This window comes from Notolepis coatsorum (assembly GCF_963971535.1).
Source record: "Notolepis coatsorum genome assembly, chromosome: 13".
Classification (NCBI taxonomy): Eukaryota; Metazoa; Chordata; class Actinopteri; order Aulopiformes; family Paralepididae; genus Notolepis; species Notolepis coatsorum.
In genome coordinates, this window is record NC_140177.1 from 110,476,257 (window position 1) to 110,496,082 (window position 19,826).

A 19,826-nucleotide genomic window follows, 5' to 3' on the forward strand; every position below is an offset into this window, starting at 1 on the left:
TCTCCGTCCCAATACGTGCAGGTGCGCGCTGTATACAGCCACTATAGCGATATGGCTTTATATTTGTCGCTCAAATTAGATTATGTTTATACGAGCATTAAGCCAAAGCCCACAACGTTATATAACGATATTTAAATAAGTACACTGCTCAATATCTTGATTTGATATTGTCGTTCGAGATATTCTATATTCTTTCACGGTCTGCTACAATTACTGCTGCCATGATCACCTGTTTAGAGGCTCATTTACATAGAAAGGGGAGATTTTCCGCCCATATTACCTCATTTAAATATACGCCAATTGCACGGACGCAAAGCCTATGTTACGCATGAGCAACCTAATTTCATTCATTTGAGAGCGAGATGCGCCGGCTTTGCGTCGGAAAACGCGAGGAAAGCCTCTGTGGATTCCGGCCTGTGTCTGTTACTAGGCTTGAGTAAATAAATTGTAATGAACCAAATGAGAATATCAATAAAATTTATTTTTATTATCTTTGACTGTGAATAACACCATGCTCAAATTGACCAGACCTGAAAAATCTAAGTAAATTAATAGATGGAAGATGATTAAACAGAAGGTTTTGTAGATACAGTATTGAATTCTGCCATCCGGACACATGCAATTTGAAATATGATTATAGAATATAGAATATCAGGCATAAAATGGTTATGCGATTAAAATGCGATTAATTCGATTAATTAATTAATTACAAATCCTGTAATTAATTAGATACATTTTTTTAATCGCCTGACAGCACTAGTTACAATGTGTACGGATGATACAACAACAACTATGGGCGTTTTCACACCTAGCTCGTTTGGAGCTGTTGTTCCGGAACCTGGAGCGTTTACTCCCTATTTCGGTTCATTTGGGCATATGTGAACACAGCAATCGCATTCTGTTGCGGAACAAAACAAGCGGGCCGAGACGCCTAGAGAGGGTGGTCTCGGCGCACTTCCAACCGAACCCGAAGCGACTCGTACGCTGTGAGAATGCAATCGACTTAACAAACCGACACAACTCACTTGCCATACTGTATACGCGTTGCATGATGACGCTTTCGCATTGAATTGTGGGCGGGATCAGTTTGTAGTCTAGATCGGTAGCTGGTCAACGTTGCAAATAATAATAATGAGTCGTGGGTCAACGTGGAGCAGCGATGAGGTACACTGCCTCGTTGATATTTGGGCAGACGATCACATTCGTCAGATGCTGGAGAACACGCACAAGAACACTGAAGTGTACAGAAAGTTTAGTGACCGAATGAGGGAAAGGGGCTTTGAAAGGTCTGTCGAACAGTGTCGTGCGAAAGCCAAAAAACGTTGCCAACAATATGTCAAACTACGTGATAGTCTTGGTAGAAGTGGAAGTTTGGGGGAGAAAAGGGACACGTTTCCCTGGTTTGACGAGTTGGACAAAATGATAGGGACTAAACCCGTGGTTGAGCCGGTGGATATTGTGGAGTCTTCCTGTGATGACAGCTCTAACGTTACTCCTAACAACACCAGCTATTCTGCCGATGCTGAATCGGATGATGGAAATGGTGAGTATCTCCACTTGTTATGCTGATCAGGGTATATATATACACACAACGTTACGTAATAAGATTACAAAAACACAGTAAACTATATTCCGACTAAGCACTTTTATCATCTGTTTCTGTTATGCCGATCACCTGTTTTCTGTTTACAAACATACCGTGCTCAATGGAACATGAGCCCGCCCATACCCATGCTGATTGGTCCTTGTGCAACACTAGAAAGCGGGGATCTTTGATTAAACACCTGCTATCAGAAGAATAGACAGTCAGATCCGCATTATGCTGTGGTTAATATTGTGATATTATTCAGGGTACTCCAGTATTCTGTCTTTAATATTGTGATATTATTCAGGGTACTCCAGTATGCTGTCTTTAATATTGTGATATTATTCAGGGTACTCCAGTATTCTGTCTTTAATATTGTGATATTATTCAGGGTACTCCAGTATTGTCTTTAATATTGTGATATTATTCAGGGTACTCCAGTATTCTGTGGTTACTATTGTGATATTATTCAGGGTACTCCAGTATTCTGTCTTTAATATTGTGATATTATTCAGGGTACTCCAGTATTCTGTGGTTAATATTGTGATATTATTCAGGGTACTCCAGTATTCTGTCTTTAATATTGTGATATTATTCAGGGTACTCCAGTATTCTGTCTTTAATATTGTGATATTATTCAGGGTACTCCAGTATGCTGTGGTTAATATTGTGATATTATTCAGGGTACTCCAGTATGCTGTGGTTAATATTGTGATATTATTCAGGGTACTCCAGTATTCTGCCTTTAATATTGTGATATTATTCAGGATAATCGCAGAGCACATTCAAGTTCAAGTTTCTTTAATAATTGTCATACAGAAGTACAGAATACTTTTATACAAAATGCTTCTTACTGTTACGCTCCAGAGACTGTGCTAGACAAGATAAGTATGAAATAAAATAGTATAGCATGTAATAGAAGTAAAAAAAAAAGTCATAGTGTTCAGTATAGACATATGTACAATGTTCGATGTAGAATAGAAGTAACTGAGTTACCATACAATATACTATGCAAATACTATACAATACTATATAGTGCAAAGCAGAAATGGGATGAGGTACAATTTACAGTAAGGTGTACGAGTTGTAGTGCAAATCCTTTACCAATAAATATAAAGTGTGTTTAGGCGATCTAAAGTGTGGAGAGTGGGTGCTGCAGTGTGGGCAGAGTGTCTGCTTGGTTTCATTCCAGCCTTGCCTAAACACCAGCTGATGATTTCACTAATTGGCTCACCTCTTCAACTAACTCACCTGGTGCAATGTATAGTTAAAATAAAAACGTGGCCCACAAAGGAATGAGTTTGAGACCCCTCTATCCATTAAAAAAAAATTACTTTTACTTTTTAGTACTTAAGTACATTTAAAAGTAGGACTTTTTGACTTTTACTCAAGTGTGTTTTTAGCCAGATACTTTGACTTTTACTTGAGTCAGATTTTGAGACGGTACCCATACTTTCACTTAAGTATAATTTCTGGGTACTTTTTACACCCCTGATTAACACTTTGATCGCCATGGGTTAAATTCATAATTTACCATCCCTCGCCAGCTCTATTTGTCTATGGAGAAGTTCCCCTTCTTTGCAGGGCTATAACTTTTTAAATTCTATTGCTACATTGCCATTATTATGGCCCATTCAATGTCCTATATGTATTGTTCAGGGTGTAGCAACGTTAAACTTTTTCATTCACATATTCATACTAAAATATGGTCTAAAGTATAAGTATGTTTTTATCGTTTTCGGCAGCTTTCTTCAGAACGTGATTTATAGCCCTAAATGCATTATATTGATGATGAAATACAGTTTGGTAGCGATCGGCGCGAGATGAAAAATTTCAACTGGACAAACTTCTAGAATGATCTACGTATGATCTGATGATGACCGGATGGGCGGGGGATCGTTTATAATTCCGTGGGCAACGTTAGATGATTCATCCAGAGTGGGTCATATGTTCATCATAGCAGTTTATATTGAACACGTTAGAATATAACGCTGAATCTTACCGTATGTTCCTCGCGCCGTTGGACGATCAGCGTGGAGTAGACCGTTTTCGATTATGGGATGTAGAAATGCCCGATCCATTTCCAGGTTGTATAATAGTATATACGTCCAAATAACGTTGTTTATTGAGTTAGGGCGAGCAATCTATTATCCAGTGTTTCAAGATGGAGTCGCGGGAGCTATAGAGAGTGGCCGGACCACATTTGCACGAGTACTACTGGTTCAAAGGTTAATATCCGGTTGGCGATCTGCCGATCGGCCACCAGATGGCGCTCTTGAACCGCTAGAGAGTTGAGAGGAGATCACACTTGTGTCTCAGGGCCCCGGAAAGGAAATATGATTTCGATGACAGATTTTTGAAATATTGACATCAAAGACGAGTTAAGGCGTCCTCGGCGGAATGAGCATGGCGGGGAATGACGAGTTCCGGCGTTTTCGGCGGTTAAAGTGTTAATAGTAAACAATGGCAATTTCTTTTTTTGTATCCACTTTTTCTCCCATTTTCTATTTTTCTCCCATCCCAATTTCGTATCATCCAATTCAACCCTCCCCTGTCTCGAACGCTGTTTCTTGCCTCCCACAAGCCGGCTGCAATGTGGACTAAGTCATGCATAGCACGAGTCCCCTCCGATACTCAAGGTAACAGCAGTCGCATCTTTCCACCTGCGCGGCGCGATCTTTCAGTGTCAGGGGTCTGCGCTTTGGAGGGGCGCCGCCCCCATCGCTTCCTGATTCTACTGCGCAGGCGCACCAACCGACCTGTAGGAGTCGCTGTCCACAACGCCCGATCCCCACCCATCAGTTTCCCACCCCCTAATACTGCCAATGTGTATTAGTACGGACGACCAGCTAAACTGAAAGCAATGTGGAGCGCTGGGCTCGAACAGGCAAACCCAGCGTCTCCAGTATTCGTGGTGAGCGCCTTGCCCACTGCACCACGTAGCCGCCCTAAACAATGGCAAAATCTTATACTGTAACACATGAGCTGTGTGACTATCATTGGCCTACTCAACGGCCCTATTCCCCGTACCTGGTTCAACTAAGTCGATCAAAAGTCCCATTATCCAGATTCAATTAACCCGATGTTTGAATCCGCGCTTTCCCTGTTCCTCGAACCCTGATTCAGTCTCGTTCATTCGAACCAGACTCGATACTCAGGATAATTGCGCGCGGCCGCCTCAGCTGAAAAGACAGCAGGTGTCGATCGCAGAAATCCTGATTTTCTAACGGCATTGATTGATTGATTGATTTAAAACTTTATTAAAAGATTGCAGAATGGGTACAATACAGTACGGCTCAATAGCCTCGCAGACAAGTTAAATGCATAATCTATAGGCTAATTTTAAATCCCTCATTACCCCAATCAATCAGATTATATTTCTTTAAATGTGCCTGCTGGCAGTAGGCTTAATGGAATGAATAATCAAATGAGATCTTGCTAGCAAAAATAATTAGTTCAACTCTTTCAGAATAAGGATAAAAACAAGCCCAAATAGTATATCTAATTGATACGAATTATATTATGAGGATATCTGTACTGTATGTGCTTAGGTATTATGTACTATATAAATATTATACATGGTTCCCAAAGAGAGGCTTGGAGGGAGGCTTGCAGTTACACTATTAATCAGGCTTTAATCTGTTTCGGACATCATCAATTGATTAACCTTTGGTTTATACCAGTGACACCTCATGTTCATCATCAGATAACAGTGCTTGAAAAAAATGCATTTTCTTGAATTCATTCATCAAAAACGTCAAAGGCTCATTCAATTTATCAAGTCATGTCACATCATCAAATCCATCAAACAGCGCATCTCCTCATATATTTTAAACCCAGTTACAATATCACAATAACATGTGACACTGTCACAGTGACAGTGATACAATTAAACAATCCACAGATTCAGATTCCTCATAATTCATATCCACAATCCGCGCATAGACGCTTCAATGTGCTTGAATGAAACACAATCCGGGCGCTCCGTTAAGCAAATACACAGCAAAGAATATTAAACTAATCAGAGCCAAACGCCGGCCCCGATAGGTTTCATTCATTAAAAATATCCCTGCGGGATTCACATTTGCAATGATCCGTTTAGTCCTTATTAAAATAACTATGTGTCGCGATCGCGAGCGCCATATCCGTATAAATATGACGTGCATTATATAGGACAAAGTAAATTCATAGGCTGAATATGATTTATTATCAGCATTTTAGGTCTATTATTTTACATTTTAAAAGCCCCCTCTAGAAAAACGAAGCACAAAAACATTATTCAGAATGGTATAATGGGATCTAGACTGTGAGAATTATTTCAGGAAGGGAGCTGGCATTTCTTTGCGAGGGTGTGGCCATGCAGGTTATCCAGCTAACTGAACTAAACCCTGCCCTCGACCAGGTTCAAACTTTCTGATCTGTTACCATGGCGATTTAGACAATCCGACGTCGGGGAACGGAAAGGTCTGGCTTAAGTCAAGCTATGCTGAAAATTATCCAGCTAACTCAGTTAGCCAGGTACGAGGAACAGGGCCCAGCTCCTCTCTCACTCTATACCTAAACTGAGCAGTGGTGTTGCTACAGTAGTCTAGTTTGGAAACAAACAGATGGTAAAATAGCATGTACTTTTTACAAATTAATATAGTTGGAAGATAAATGATCATCTTCAATTGTTCTATACTTGGTTATTGTTAAATTCAGCTCCAGCATTATTTAAGAAAAAAGTATTAAAGTATTCAGATTACGTTACTGATATTGAGTAATCTAAAAATAATACTTTACTGAATACATTTAAAAGCATATAATCTATAATAAGTAACTGATTACATTTGAAAAGTGACCCTCCCAACCCTGATGCTGATTACCAAAGTTTGTAATAGAAATAGTCTTGTAGCTGTATTACTGCACTTATTTGGCTGAACGGTGTACAACGTTGCAAACCCTGTATTACAGTGAGTAATTACTGGCTTTAATTGACAGTGGCTGATACTGGACCAACGTTGCAAACCCTGTTTACCATGAACATGTTTTTGTTTACATTCTCTTGCAAACTAACAGTTAGCTAGCTACCATGTAGGTTTGGCATTTCAGATATTGCAGTGAGTAATTACTTGCTTTCATTCGACAGTGGCTGATACTGGAACAACTGCACTGGATGATACTCCCAACTCTGCTGACACAGAGGGCCGTACTGCTGATACACAAGAACCAGCAACAGGAAGCAGGAGCCAAGATGGAAGAAGCCGACTGGCCATTCCTGGGTCTCAATCGAGGAAGAGGAAAGCCAGATTTGGCCTGTCTGATGAGCTACAGCAGGGGTGCTCAACCTTTTTTGAACCAAGATCTACTTTTAAATTTACCACCTAGCCGAGAGCTACCAGCCAAAATGTTTTATAATTTGAGGCTTCATAAAAGCAGCATAATGAACACAAATCTGTCAGTGCCGAGTCCGACCTCATCTTAAATAACAAACAGCATTGCTTGTTGTAGTTAACAAAGAGAGGCAGAGTTGATTTTGCACACACACAAAAAAATGTAAAAAAAATTTAACTTTTTTTTTGTATAATCGCATTTTATTAATCGAGATCTACTTGAAATCAGCCCACGATCTACCTGTCGATCGCGATCGACTGGTTGGGCACCACTGAGCTACAGCATTATCAGGCTGAACAGAGGAGGCATCTGGAGCTAATGCAAGAAGCTGATTGAATCCACCAAGCCCAAGACACCGCTGCCCTGGAGAACATGCTGAGAGTACAGCGGGAGGCTGAGGAGAGGCGATTCCAAGCCATGCAAGCCCAACAACAGACGAACCATCAGATGTTCATGCAACTGATGGGCACGGTCATCAGTGCTTTGTGTCCGCAACCACATTCCAACAACACTTTCCATAATTCTTCACTCATTCCACCACCAATGATGCCAGCACCTCAACAGCAACATCTGCCTCCACAGCAACATCTGCCTCCACAGCAGCATCTGCCTCCACAGCAGCATCTGCCTCCACAGCAACATCTGCCTCCACAGCAACATCTGCCTCCACAGCAGCACCTGCCTACACAGCAGCACCTGCCCTACCCTCTACCACGTCCTCCACAGCCCATCCCCCAGCATGTCAGCCAACCTGGTGAAATGGCAAATCAATCCCTTGATGTCTCGTCTGTATTACATGACGTTAACAGCACAGTTCAGCAATTCTGTCACTTGTAGAATTGAGCACAAGTAGTGTATATTAGTTCAGAACTTGAATTGTTCAGAGAACTTCAGACCTATTGTTATATGTTTTATGTTATATTGTATGCTTTACTATGCGTTGAAGCAGATTGAAACATTGCTGACCTGTTTGTAGAGTTGAGAACCTGCCTGAACCCTGTTAAGATTGTTGGGATTGTTCTGGCCTGTTGTTTTGTATGATGTAAGTGAAGAGAAAGGCTTTTCAAAAACAAAAAAAAATCACTTTATTTTGCATTTTATAAGAAAATAGTTTACAATTGTATAAACACTGTTAACAATTTATCTTGTTATTGTTTTTTTAAAGTAACATTGTATTTTTAAATAGTTAAACCTTTTATAAAATGACATAACATTACAACAAACAGCTTGCCTCCAGTAACTTATTTTCACAACCCTGAGAACAATAAACGTAATCCTTTTTACAACCCTGACAGCAATAGAGAGAAAAGAATGACACAAAACCAAGGGCTAGGTATTAATCTGGAGGATTTGATTTGAAGTTACAGGAATCCTGAAGTTACATTCTAGAAAAATATCTGCAAAGTGCATTTCTAATTTCATTTGCCCTTCCGTTGTCCTGCTGATGGCCTTGTCTCACATCTTCTTCGTCCTCATCCTCCTCTCCCACTACATTGTCTCCATCAAGGAACTGTTCATTGTTAACTTCACAGAAGTTGTGTAGTACACAACATGCTGCGATGATTTGGCTGACCAGGGTAATGTGGGCATCATTACACTTTAGGAGACATCTCCAGCGGCCTTTGAGACGCCCAAAGGCATGCTCTACAGTCATGCGTGCTTGACTAAGGCGATGGTCTGTTCTGGTGTTACTCCTCTACCCTCACAGTAAGGTTTCATAACCCAAGACAGCAGAGGGTAGGCCGAATCACCTAAAATGACAAGTGGCACATCAACTCCCTCAAATGCTTCAGTCACTCTTGTTACCAGTGTGCCTCTGTCACCACGCTCATACAGTCTCGACAGGGTGAAAACACGGGCATCGTGTATCCTACCTGGCCGCCCAACATTTATGTCCCAAAACTTGAGCTTGTTGTCCACCACACCCTGTAAAATAATGGAATAATGGCCTTTTCTATTGAAGTAATCCGCCGGAGTGTCAGGTGGAGCTCTGATGGGTTCCATCAATAGCACCAGCTACTTGGGGAAATCTCCATTTATCGCGAAAGCCTTGTGCTATTGATCTGAACTGGGCAGCAGAGGGTGTTTTTATATACTGTGGCTTCATTATAACATTTATGGCAGTGACAACTTGTTGAGTTATAACACAGCATGTGGACAAGCCAACGCCAAACAAATGAGAAAGAGCGGTATTCAAGGTTTGTTGCCAATCTCCAGACACAGATTGCCACTCGAACGTCTACAGGAACTGGCTTTCTAAATCTGGTGGTGTGACGGGTCAACCAGGGCCGGAGTGTATCACACAAGTGTATGAAAGTCCCTCTTCGCATCCTGAAGTTTAGCAGCCATTCGTGGTCAGTCCAAGTACTGTAGATGTGTGGCCACCAAGCATGGGTACGTGGATATACCCATATGCCCCTGCAGTAAAGGCAGAGAGATAGAAAATGTTATTCCAATGCGTCATTAACATTATGGTTTACAACCAGCAAATACAGATCAGGTCAACATGGCAGGTAAGCATAACCTATTGAGCTTACTACCCACCATTCAAATACAACCAATTTGACAAAAAATAGGTTGTATTCCTCCAATGTAAAATTTTTAATAACAAAAAACACGACATGATCAAAGGAAGACACACACATACATGCTAACGTTAAGCTAACGTTATAACTTATTTGGAATTGTCCGATGGCTTATGAAAAATAGCTTACCTGGTGATGCGTCTTTGGAAGAGAAATCGTTGGTTGAATATGTTGTATGCGTCCATCAGAGCGCGTCTTCTCCTACGGTGTCGACGTGAGGCAGCACGTCTTCTTATCATATGCATCATTACATTATTTTCGAGTCGTAGCCTTGATGCTCGCTGAAATTTTATGTTTTCTTCATCCAGAGAATACCAATTAAAACAAGCAACCAAACACGCTGCTGATGCTCCATTTTTGATGATCTGATTAGTGTATTCTGTATTTTAGCGTTAAGAAAAATCCAAGCGAAGACAACTGTAAAAAATCTGACCACACACATCACGCCAGTAGCTTCATGCTATGCCCGCGGTCATCAGTAAAGTCAGGCTAGAGTCAGATTCAGGGTTAGGGGGGGGACACCCCCCAAAATCTGACCAATGAGTGACAGTTTGCTCGCGCATGCGTTTGTTTTGGTCCGCTGTTAACAGAGCCGTGTGAACACAAACGAACTAAGGGACAAGTGCAACATTGTATCATTATAGTCCCTGTGTCTCCCTGAATCGGAACAAAGCAAACGAACTACAGGTGTGAAAACGCCCTATGACTACAACAGCACCTTGTGAAAAAAGGCTGCTAACCAAACTGAACATTTACCTGAGGCTAGGAAAGTAAAGCCAAGCAAGTCCAGAAGTATTTCCATGGTCAAACTGCCATTTCTTTTATAGATGAGGAAACAAATCCAACAATATTAGAGAAGCCTGTTAACCCATTCTCTGCCGGAGCTTATATCCATCCATCCAGCACTATTTGTCTATGGAGATGTTCACCTTCTTTGCAGGGCTATAACGTTTTAAATTGTATTGCTAAATTGACATTACTATGGCCCATTCAACATCAATTATCTATCGTTCAGGATGTAGGAACGTTTAACTTTTTCATTCACACATTCATACTACAATACCGTCCAGAGTATAAATATGTTTTTATCGTTTTCTGCTGTATTTCATAGAACGTGAGATATAGCCATAAATGCATATATTAGATGATCAAATGCAGTTTGATACCGATCAACGTTATATTAAAAATTTCAACTGTACATGATCCTAAACGTCATGAGGGGGGGGGGGGGGGGTCGTTTATAATGCAATGACCGACGTTAAATGATTCATGTAGTATGGGTGATATATAGATCAGAGCAGTTTGTATGGATAATAATAATCAAAAACGCTGAAACTCACGGCAGCTTCCTCTTACCGTTGGGCGATCACACTGGCGCAAACAGATCCCAGTTATGTGATGTTGATCTAGGTGATCCAGTTCCGGTTTGTATAATACTAATATACGTCCAATCATGTTGTTTATTGAGTTATGGCAATGGATCGATGTCCACGGTGTCTGGATAGAGTCCCGCGAGCGATAGCGAGTGGCCGGACGGAATAGGGGACGGACTAAGCACTTCGGGCCACTTCCGGTTTTGGCAACTCGCCGATCGGCCACCAGGTGGCGGTATTGAAGCGTTGCAGAGTTGAGCGGAGTCCTACAACACCAGCCAAGACTCCGTGGGTGAAATGTGAATACCATGACGAAAATATGAAATATTGATCTCAAAGACGCCTTTAGGCGTCATTGGCAGATTACGCATGGCGGAGAATGACGTGTAAACACGTCATCGACGGAGAATGGGTTAAAAGCTCAAGAATATGAAATGCTGTGAGCAGACAGACTCTCCGAGAGTTTTGAGAAGTTGGACCATTTCAACAACTTTGGGGAGTGTTTGACAAAATAAGTGACCCGTTTTTTAATGTTCAGGTAATATAGAATGCTTATGAGTATGTACAATTAAATTACATGATATACTGTCGTATAATTTACCCAGCTGTGATATGTAACCAGTGTAGAGGAACATAACCGGATCAATGAATGTACTCAGTCAAATATAGACTTGGTTAAACACAGGTTTATTTACCCAAACAGGTACAAGTAGATCAGAGTTATAGCGGATGACTCAATGGAGACATTGGCCTGATGTGTCCCCAGAGAGCTCCCAGAATCTAGTGAGACGTAGGTCTTTATAGTGGAGAGAAAGGGATTGTGGGTAGGATGGCCCAGGTATTGGATTGGAGGGGGACCAGGAGGGGGGAGGGGTGAGTTAGAAAGGAGGGGGGATGGTATTAGGTGAGACAAAAGGTGAATGGAAGGTGGTTTGGAACATGACTGGGAGATTGAGGGGGGGGGGATCATTATTCCACACCAGCATAATACTGTTGCGGCCGGGAAACAGGAAACCCTCCAGTAGCTCTGGAATACACCCTCTTGTCAGTACCGGGACTTGAACCAGCAACCTTTCACTTATTAGTCAGCCTATATCCCTCTACTGCCATCCTGCCACCTCAACATTGATTATAATCTTGCATTAGTTGTGACATGTTAACACCATCTACTGACCCCTGTCCGGGCATGCACCTAGAATTGTAGATAAACAAGAAACATCTATACCATATTAAAAGCTTCCGATTAGCCCAACTTGTTATCGAGCGATGCGATCTCCTGCTGATTGGCTGTGGAGAAACATCTATACCATATTAAAAGATTCCGATTGGCCCACCTTGTTGTCGAGCGATGCGATCTCCTGCTGATTGGCTGTGGAGAGCAGGAAGCCACTCATCTGGCCCTTCAGTGGGTCATCCACCTCCACGTCGATATCGTAGCAGGCGGTCTTCTTTTGGTCGTTAGGGTCAACACTGAGCACAAACACCCGTCAAGGCTGTCACAAATACGAGCGAGCAAACTGGAACCTCACTCAGACTCATGTCAGCCAGGTGAAATCACTCCCCTTCCTCTGGACTACCATGGGACCCTTTCTCTGAGAAAACATGAACAGTAGTCGATGGCAAGAGACTGTTTCTCGTTTGAATTGTGCCATGGATTACAGACATGATGTTTGTCAATTTAAAATGGTCAGTTAGTTAACGTTACATTATAGCATCAAGAGCTATCGATAATGTTAGCTAACTTGCTTGTCAATCAAATTTCTTGACTTGCAAATGTGTAATTTGTGGCACAGATCAAACGGGATCAAAAGTTATTTGTCTCTCGCCATTGACTACCGTACATTGTTGACCATTATGCACATGTCCAGAGTTAATTATGTTATGTTAAGCATAATTGATTTGTTATATTGTTTACACTGCTTTTTACTACATGTACCTCCCCCATGCTGCTTTGATGCCTGAATTTTCCCAAGGGGATCAATAAAGGAATATCTTATCTTATCTTATCTTACATATTCTTTCTGAAATAGGGTCCCATGGTCGTTCGCGGAAGGGGGGCTTTCTATTATCACATGTGAAAGTGATGAAAATCATCTCCAGAGTGCATTTAGTTTGCCTGTTACATCTTACACTGGAGAATATTTGTAAACTGTGGAGCAGCAAAAGGAATCTCAAATCTCAAACAGACTTCAGCTTTCTCTAGTATTAGTACAAACACATTTCCTAATGTTTGTAGATTAGGCACCAATAATTCACGCCTCAACTGGTGAAAATGAGGGAGTCACCAAATGGTCCATAGGATAAAGCTTTGAGAGCAGGGTGGAACACGTACCTGATGATGTGGTTGATGACGATGGGGTCTGGAGGCAGCAGCAGGTTGGTGAGGCGCTGGGGGATCTCAGAGAACTTCAGCCGGGGACAGTCAAAGATCTGAGAGGTGGAGGACACAATGTGTTAACTTTTTTTTTTGTATCCTCTTTTTCTCCGCCTGATTTTCTATGTTTTTCTCCCCATCCCAATTTAGTCGTTATGCCAATTCCCCCCCTCCCCTACCTGGTTGTTGTGCGCATGTTCCTCCTACTGGTCGGTACAAGGGAACCCTGAAGTCCACCACATGCTTCCTCCGACACATGTGGAGACAGCCAGTGGCTCTTTTTTCACCTGGCAGCGAGGACTCTCATTGGTGAAGCATAATGCGTGGGAGGTCACGCTGCCTTCACCATTTCATGCCTTTCGCTGAGCAGGCGCCCAGACCTGACCTGTAGGCGTCGCTGTCCCGAACGTCAGATTACCACCCTCGGCTTCCCTCCCGCTAACTCAGCCAAACGAGTTAGTGTGTGTTAACTGTGAATGTGGAGGACACAATGTGTTAACTTAACTGTGAATGTGGAGGACACAATGTGTTAACTTAACTGTGAATGTGGAGGACACAATGTGTTAACTTAACTGTGAATGTGGAGGACACAATGTGTTAACTTAACTGTGAATGTGGAGGACACAAAGTGTTAACTTAACTGTGAATGTGGAGGACACAATGTGTTAACTTAACTGTGAATGTGGAGGACACAATGTGTTAACTTAACTGTGAATGTGGAGGACACAATGTGTTAACTTAACTGTGAATGTGGAGGACACAATGTGTTAACTTAACTGTGAATGTGGAGGACACAATGTGTTAACTTAACTGTGAATGTGGAGGACACAATGTGTTAACTTAACTGTGAATGTGGAGGACACAAAGTGTTAACTTAACTGTGAATGTGGAGGACACAATGTGTTAACTTAACTGTGAATGTGGAGGACACAATGTGTTAACTTAACTGTGAATGTGGAGGACACAATGTGTTAACTTAACTGTGAATGTGGAGGACACAATGTGTTAACTTAACTGTGAATGTGGAGGACACAATGTGTTAACTTAACTGTGAATGTGGAGGACACAATGTGTTAACTTAACTGTGAATGTGGAGGACACAATGTGTTAACTTAACTGTGAATGTGGAGGACACAAAGTGTTAACTTAACTGTGAATGTGGAGGACACAAAGTGTTAACTTAACTGTGAATGTGGAGGACACAATGTGTTAACTTAACTGTGAACGTGGAGGACACAATGTGTTAACTTAACTGTGAATGTGGAGGACACAATGTGTTAACTTAACTGTGAACGTGGAGGACACAATGTGTTAACTTAACTGTGAATGTGGAGGACACAATGTGTTAACTTAACTGTGAATGTGGAGGACACAATGTGTTAACTTAACTGTGAATGTGGAGGACACAATGTGCTAACTTAACTGTGAATGTGGAGGACACAATGTGTTAACTTAACTGTGAATGTGGAGGACACAATGTGTTAACTTAACTGTGAATGTGGAGGACACAATGTGTTAACTTAACTGTGAATGTGGAGGACACCATGTGTTAACTTAACTGTGAATGTGGAGGACACCATGTGTTAACTTAACTGTGAATGTGGAGGACACCATGTGTTAACTTAACTGTGAATGTGGAGGACACAATGTGTTAACTTAACTGTGAATGTGGAGGACACAATGTGTTAACTTAACTGTGAATGTGGAGGACACAATGTGTTAACTTAACTGTGAATGTGGAGGACACAATGTGTTAACTTAACTGTGAATGTGGAGGACACAATGTGTTAACTTAACTGTGAATGTGGAGGACACAAAGTGTTAACTTAACTGTGAATGTGGAGGACACAATGTGTTAACTTAACTGTGAATGTGGAGGACACAATGTGTTAACTTAACTGTGAATGTGGAGGACACAATGTGTTAACTTAACTGTGAATGTGGAGGACACAATGTGTTAACTTAACTGTGAATGTGGAGGACACAATGTGTTAACTTAGGCCTAACAAAAATAATGGTTGGTTTCAGGTTGCCGACCGACCCTGCCGATTTAGGTGCGACACAATATATTTTATGAGTTTTAAAAAAAAATTATATATTAAAAAAAAAAAATCCGTTTTTTTTTTTTTTTTAGAATAAAGTTTCATAGAAATCTTAGTCAAACATTTAGTATTATGGATATTAAACATGCTGGCAGAGTACATGCATCCATGTTGTTGTGAACATTTTAACCCTTTCACTGCCACACGACAGCCGGTTAACCCTTTCACTGTGACAATACAGAAGGTTAGCCCTTTACTATCACACAACCGACGGCGATGCTCCATCATTAGCATCATTAGCTCCGCGGATTGATGGAGCATCGCCGTCGGTTGTGTGATAGTAAAGGGCTAACCTTCTGTCGTGTGGCAGTGAAAGGGTTAATTAAATAAAGAAATTCCCTATCCATAGTCGCCGTGGAAAAAAAAAAAAAAGAAAAAAAAAAAAAAATTCCCTACCTACCCATGGCCAAACTGACAACCAACCTGAAACCAACTATTATTTTTGTTAGGCCTTAACTGTGAATGTGGAGGACACAAAGCCACCACAGTGGGGGGCCTCACGGCGCTCTTTTCAACCCTTAATTGAATTTAAACCTTTATTTAAACTCAAAAGGCAACTGAGGTTTCCCTAATTTACAGTCACGTCAAGTGTACAAAATGAGCAAAAAAAGGCACGTGAAAATCACACAGCATATAACGATAGGTTAACCAAGTTGTGTTAATTAGTGGTGACGCTCGGCATCACTCATGCACTGTCCTCGCACGTGCACGCGCACTGAATACATTTCCACAAATGTACCTTTAATACCAGTATTAGTCTGACCACACCCCTCGTCAGCTTACCTTCATAAGCAGGTGTGTGGTCACCTGCTCTCCTCCTTCCCAAGCTTTCACCACAAGGTGAGGTCAAGGGCTGCAGCGGCGTCGGATGCCGAGCGTCACCACTAATTAACAGAACTTGGTTATAGTCATAACCTATCGTTCTGTATCATTAGTGGATCCGCTCGGCATCACTCATGCACATAGGGAGGCCGAGCGGAGCCACCGGCCGACAAATACACCCCGCTGAAAGCCCCCCACGACCATCAGAACAGGGAGGGCCGAGCCCCCCCGACCCCCCCTAATGGAGGGCACCCCCCCTATTAGAGGTTTCCCGGGAGGGCGACGGACCCGACTGTGCGAAGAGGCACTCAAGCAACTCAACCCACAGGGTGAGCAGACCGTGGCCTGACCCCACGACTACACACACACGTAGCAGCGGAGCGTGAAGATAGGCCCAGACCCACCAAAGGGACTGGACCCCCTGGAACGGGGGCCCGGAGAAGTCCATGATGCCAGCATCAAGACCCCACCAGGTGGTCACTTAGTGGCCCCGCCCCCCACATCGCCAGCGTATTCGGACAAAGACCCCTCAGCCGAGCGGGCCCTGTCCCCCAAATAGTACACCGCCTGGCACACAAACCCTGCAGAACAGGCAGTCAGCATGGCTGTAAGCACCCAAAAAAGGTTTAACCAACGGAAGCAGGCAGCGCACCGGGGAAAAACCAGGCAACAGGCTGTGAACCCGAGCCTGGAGACTGCGGACAAGACAGGCGCCAGAGGGGACAGCTGAACACAGCCGCACCGGCGGAAGGGGCGCATGCTGGCGTTGTTGCATGACCAAGCCTCCACATAAAAAAAACCCACCCAGAGGGGTTGAGGCAGAGAAGGCTGACACGATTGGCAGACGTCATGAACGTGCGGGGGCACCCTCAACCGGTGAACCCGGGAGTTGACACTGCTCCAACACACCAGAGAACCAACCACCTAGTCGTTACCCTATGCGGTGGTTGGTCCCATAACCCCTCAGGAAAAAACTCCAAAACATACCTGCGGCACTACCGCAGTACCCGTGTTCCAGTTTCCAACAGGGTTATCCCGGGCCTACGGGTCAACGAAAACATTACTTCGGACCGGGCCCGGTGATACGGGGAGCACAGGGTCCCCCGAGGAGGTCAAAGACCACCCCAACAGGCCCCTCTTCGCCATGCGTAAGAGAAGAGCGCAAGAATGGAAAACCAGCCCCAACACCCCGTACTTGGTATTCCCAGGAGGTCACCCAACCAAGTACTAACCAAGACCAACCTGCGTGACGGCCGAGATCCGACGAGATCGGGCGTGTACAGGTTGGCACGGCCGTAAGCCATTACGACAGTGTAGAATACAATGCACCCAACAAGGGTTCCATAGCGCTTAACCCTGTGACACCCAGACCGACCTAGCATTTTCCCCCCTGAAAAAAGCCCAAGTCCCTCAGGGTACCAGAACATCAGATCTGCATCCCCGGCGGACAACGGGTTTAACTGATCCGGACCAGCGCGACCAGAACCAGTCCCGTGCCCTAACCACGCCGACATGCCAACTCCAGGAGAAGGGGCAGATATGCGTGTTGATCTCAAACATGAAAAGAAGGCGCCACTCAGACGTTCGATGCGAACCACGTCCGGTGGCCCACCCCCAGGGCGTGAGACCCTTCTACGTATGTTCAGATCCATTCCGTTATCATCCCCTGATATGAACGAGAACCCGTCGACAACCACACAGGTCGTCGGAAGAGGAAAAACCCCCATCCCAATTGCTTTATAAAAACGCTGTTTTAACCCCAAGCAACCAAGGCGCGCCAGTCAGTTGCTTAATGTCCAGCAGATCATCCCGAGCTAGCACTATGTGTGCATCGGGTATATCCACATCAAAAATAGGCTATTTAGACCTTTTTATTGAATCCCCAAGGCGCCCAGGGGAACGACAAGAGGGGCGGGATGCAACCAACTCCAACCCTTTATAATAATAAAGAAGAAGCATCAACCGTATGAACCCAACTGCACAGCTGGGAGTAAAAAACTGTTTATATTTTTTACATCCAGTCACTCCTTTAGTCAAAGAGTATAGACCGAACTTTCCCAGAAGCCTTCCCACATGAGTCGTAGTTATGAAAAAGACATGTCAACTGTGAGTCACGTGACCAACTGACTCAAGTTTACACATAAATCGAGCGTAGCAGACCCGTAAGCCCTACGCTCTAACTCGACACCTTAACACCACAACCTTACGTAAAGATCTTAACTCACGGAAGCCGTCGCCATAGCAACATTGCTATGACGGGGGGAAACCCTGTGCACGGCTCCTGTTTGTAATAGGAGTTGCGTCAGGACAACCCCCCCCCCCCCCCTCCCTGCCAAGACGTTCGAACGGCTCGGCCCTGACTGGCTCAGCATAATGAGATAAAATCTCCTAAACCAACCAAGTGGGAAGGAGGGGTTTATTCGACACCCCCTCACAAAAACCCTTTTCCCTACACACAATAACAACTGTAGCATTTTTAAACCTTCGGTAGAATGCTAATGTATAGCGTAAGCTAATACAATGCCCGCTACCAACAAAATGTGAACAGGATTTACAACAAAACAAGTCGTATGTGTGTGAATCCTACACCCGCTGTCTATGTCGTACATAGCAAACGCTGACCGAGAGTAACGGCTAGGCCGTGGAACGTGTGTGTACGAGTATTACTGCAACTAACACAACAGCGTTGTGGAACACATATACTTTGTTTAAGCAATGGAATACCACCAGTTTCTACCTGCATGTGGAGCGTCAGGCTAATAGAACCTCCTACGACTGAGTGTATGCTTGCAGACCTTGCTTAATCTCGTAACACAACATGACTCATCTCTCAATGTAATAGTGCAGATTCACATTTACGCAACCCCATCATATGATTTGTTGAAGAAACACACAGTTTGTTTGGCCAAAAATATAGTTCCCCTTATATCGGGGAACTTTTTATTTCCATGGCACAAAAAACAATCATGAGGGGCCGGGGAGGGTGTAGAGGAGAGGGGACACAGAGGGAAAAGTCACTTTAGCGGCGTCTGCTACCTCGCGCCGCTCGAGTTTTGCCACCCCGAGGAGCCCCGGAGGGACGGTAGGTAACTGTCTGCTGGTCTCGACGTTCCCTACCGTCTCCTCCGGTCGTGGATGGGCCGGCGGTAGCAGAAGCGCCGTCTCTCCTCCTGGCCTTCTTGGAGAGGCCAGCAGCGGCGGCGGAGGCAGTGGTGGGCACGTCGTGGAAGCCTTCTGACTCCACCGGCAAGGACGGGAGGCGGAAAATGGGGTTGGAGAACGGATCTCTCCTCTGCCATCTCTCTGCACGTTGAGGTCATCAGCTGCAGGGCCTTCCCGAATAGTCCAGCATCGGAGAGGCTGGCCGTCAGAAGAGGGGTTCTCTTCTTCTCCGGCACTCAAGCCTGCTCCAGCCAAAGGTGGCGCTGGATCAGGGTGGCCAGGGCGCGCGTCTTCCCCGAGGCTATGGCCAGCACCTGGGTAAGATGCAGGACAGCTCCCGCCGCCTGGGTGATCTGATCGCATTTTACCTCGGTCAGATCCATGCCGCCCGTCATTATCCCCGATACAAATCTAGCCAGGTGGGCGATGTTAGAAGCCGCAGCCAGCGAT

The 19,826-nt window shown here is 43.8% G+C and overlaps 1 protein-coding gene across 4 annotated transcripts in view; it reads right to left on the reverse strand.

The window, feature by feature from the left end:
* Window positions 1-19,826, reverse strand: part of LOC311239536 (SWI/SNF-related matrix-associated actin-dependent regulator of chromatin subfamily D member 3-like) — a 208,108-nt gene that overhangs the window by 34,657 nt on the left and 153,625 nt on the right. For all 4 annotated transcript variants that reach the window (XM_084327858.1, XM_084327859.1, XM_084327860.1 and 1 more), the window contains 2 exons: window positions 13,249-13,346; window positions 12,251-12,386 (listed from right to left, as the gene is read on the reverse strand). In XM_084327858.1, the coding sequence (XP_084183984.1) occupies window positions 12,251-12,386; window positions 13,249-13,346 (234 nt within the window). The remainder of the gene's footprint in view (window positions 1-12,250; window positions 12,387-13,248; window positions 13,347-19,826) is intronic.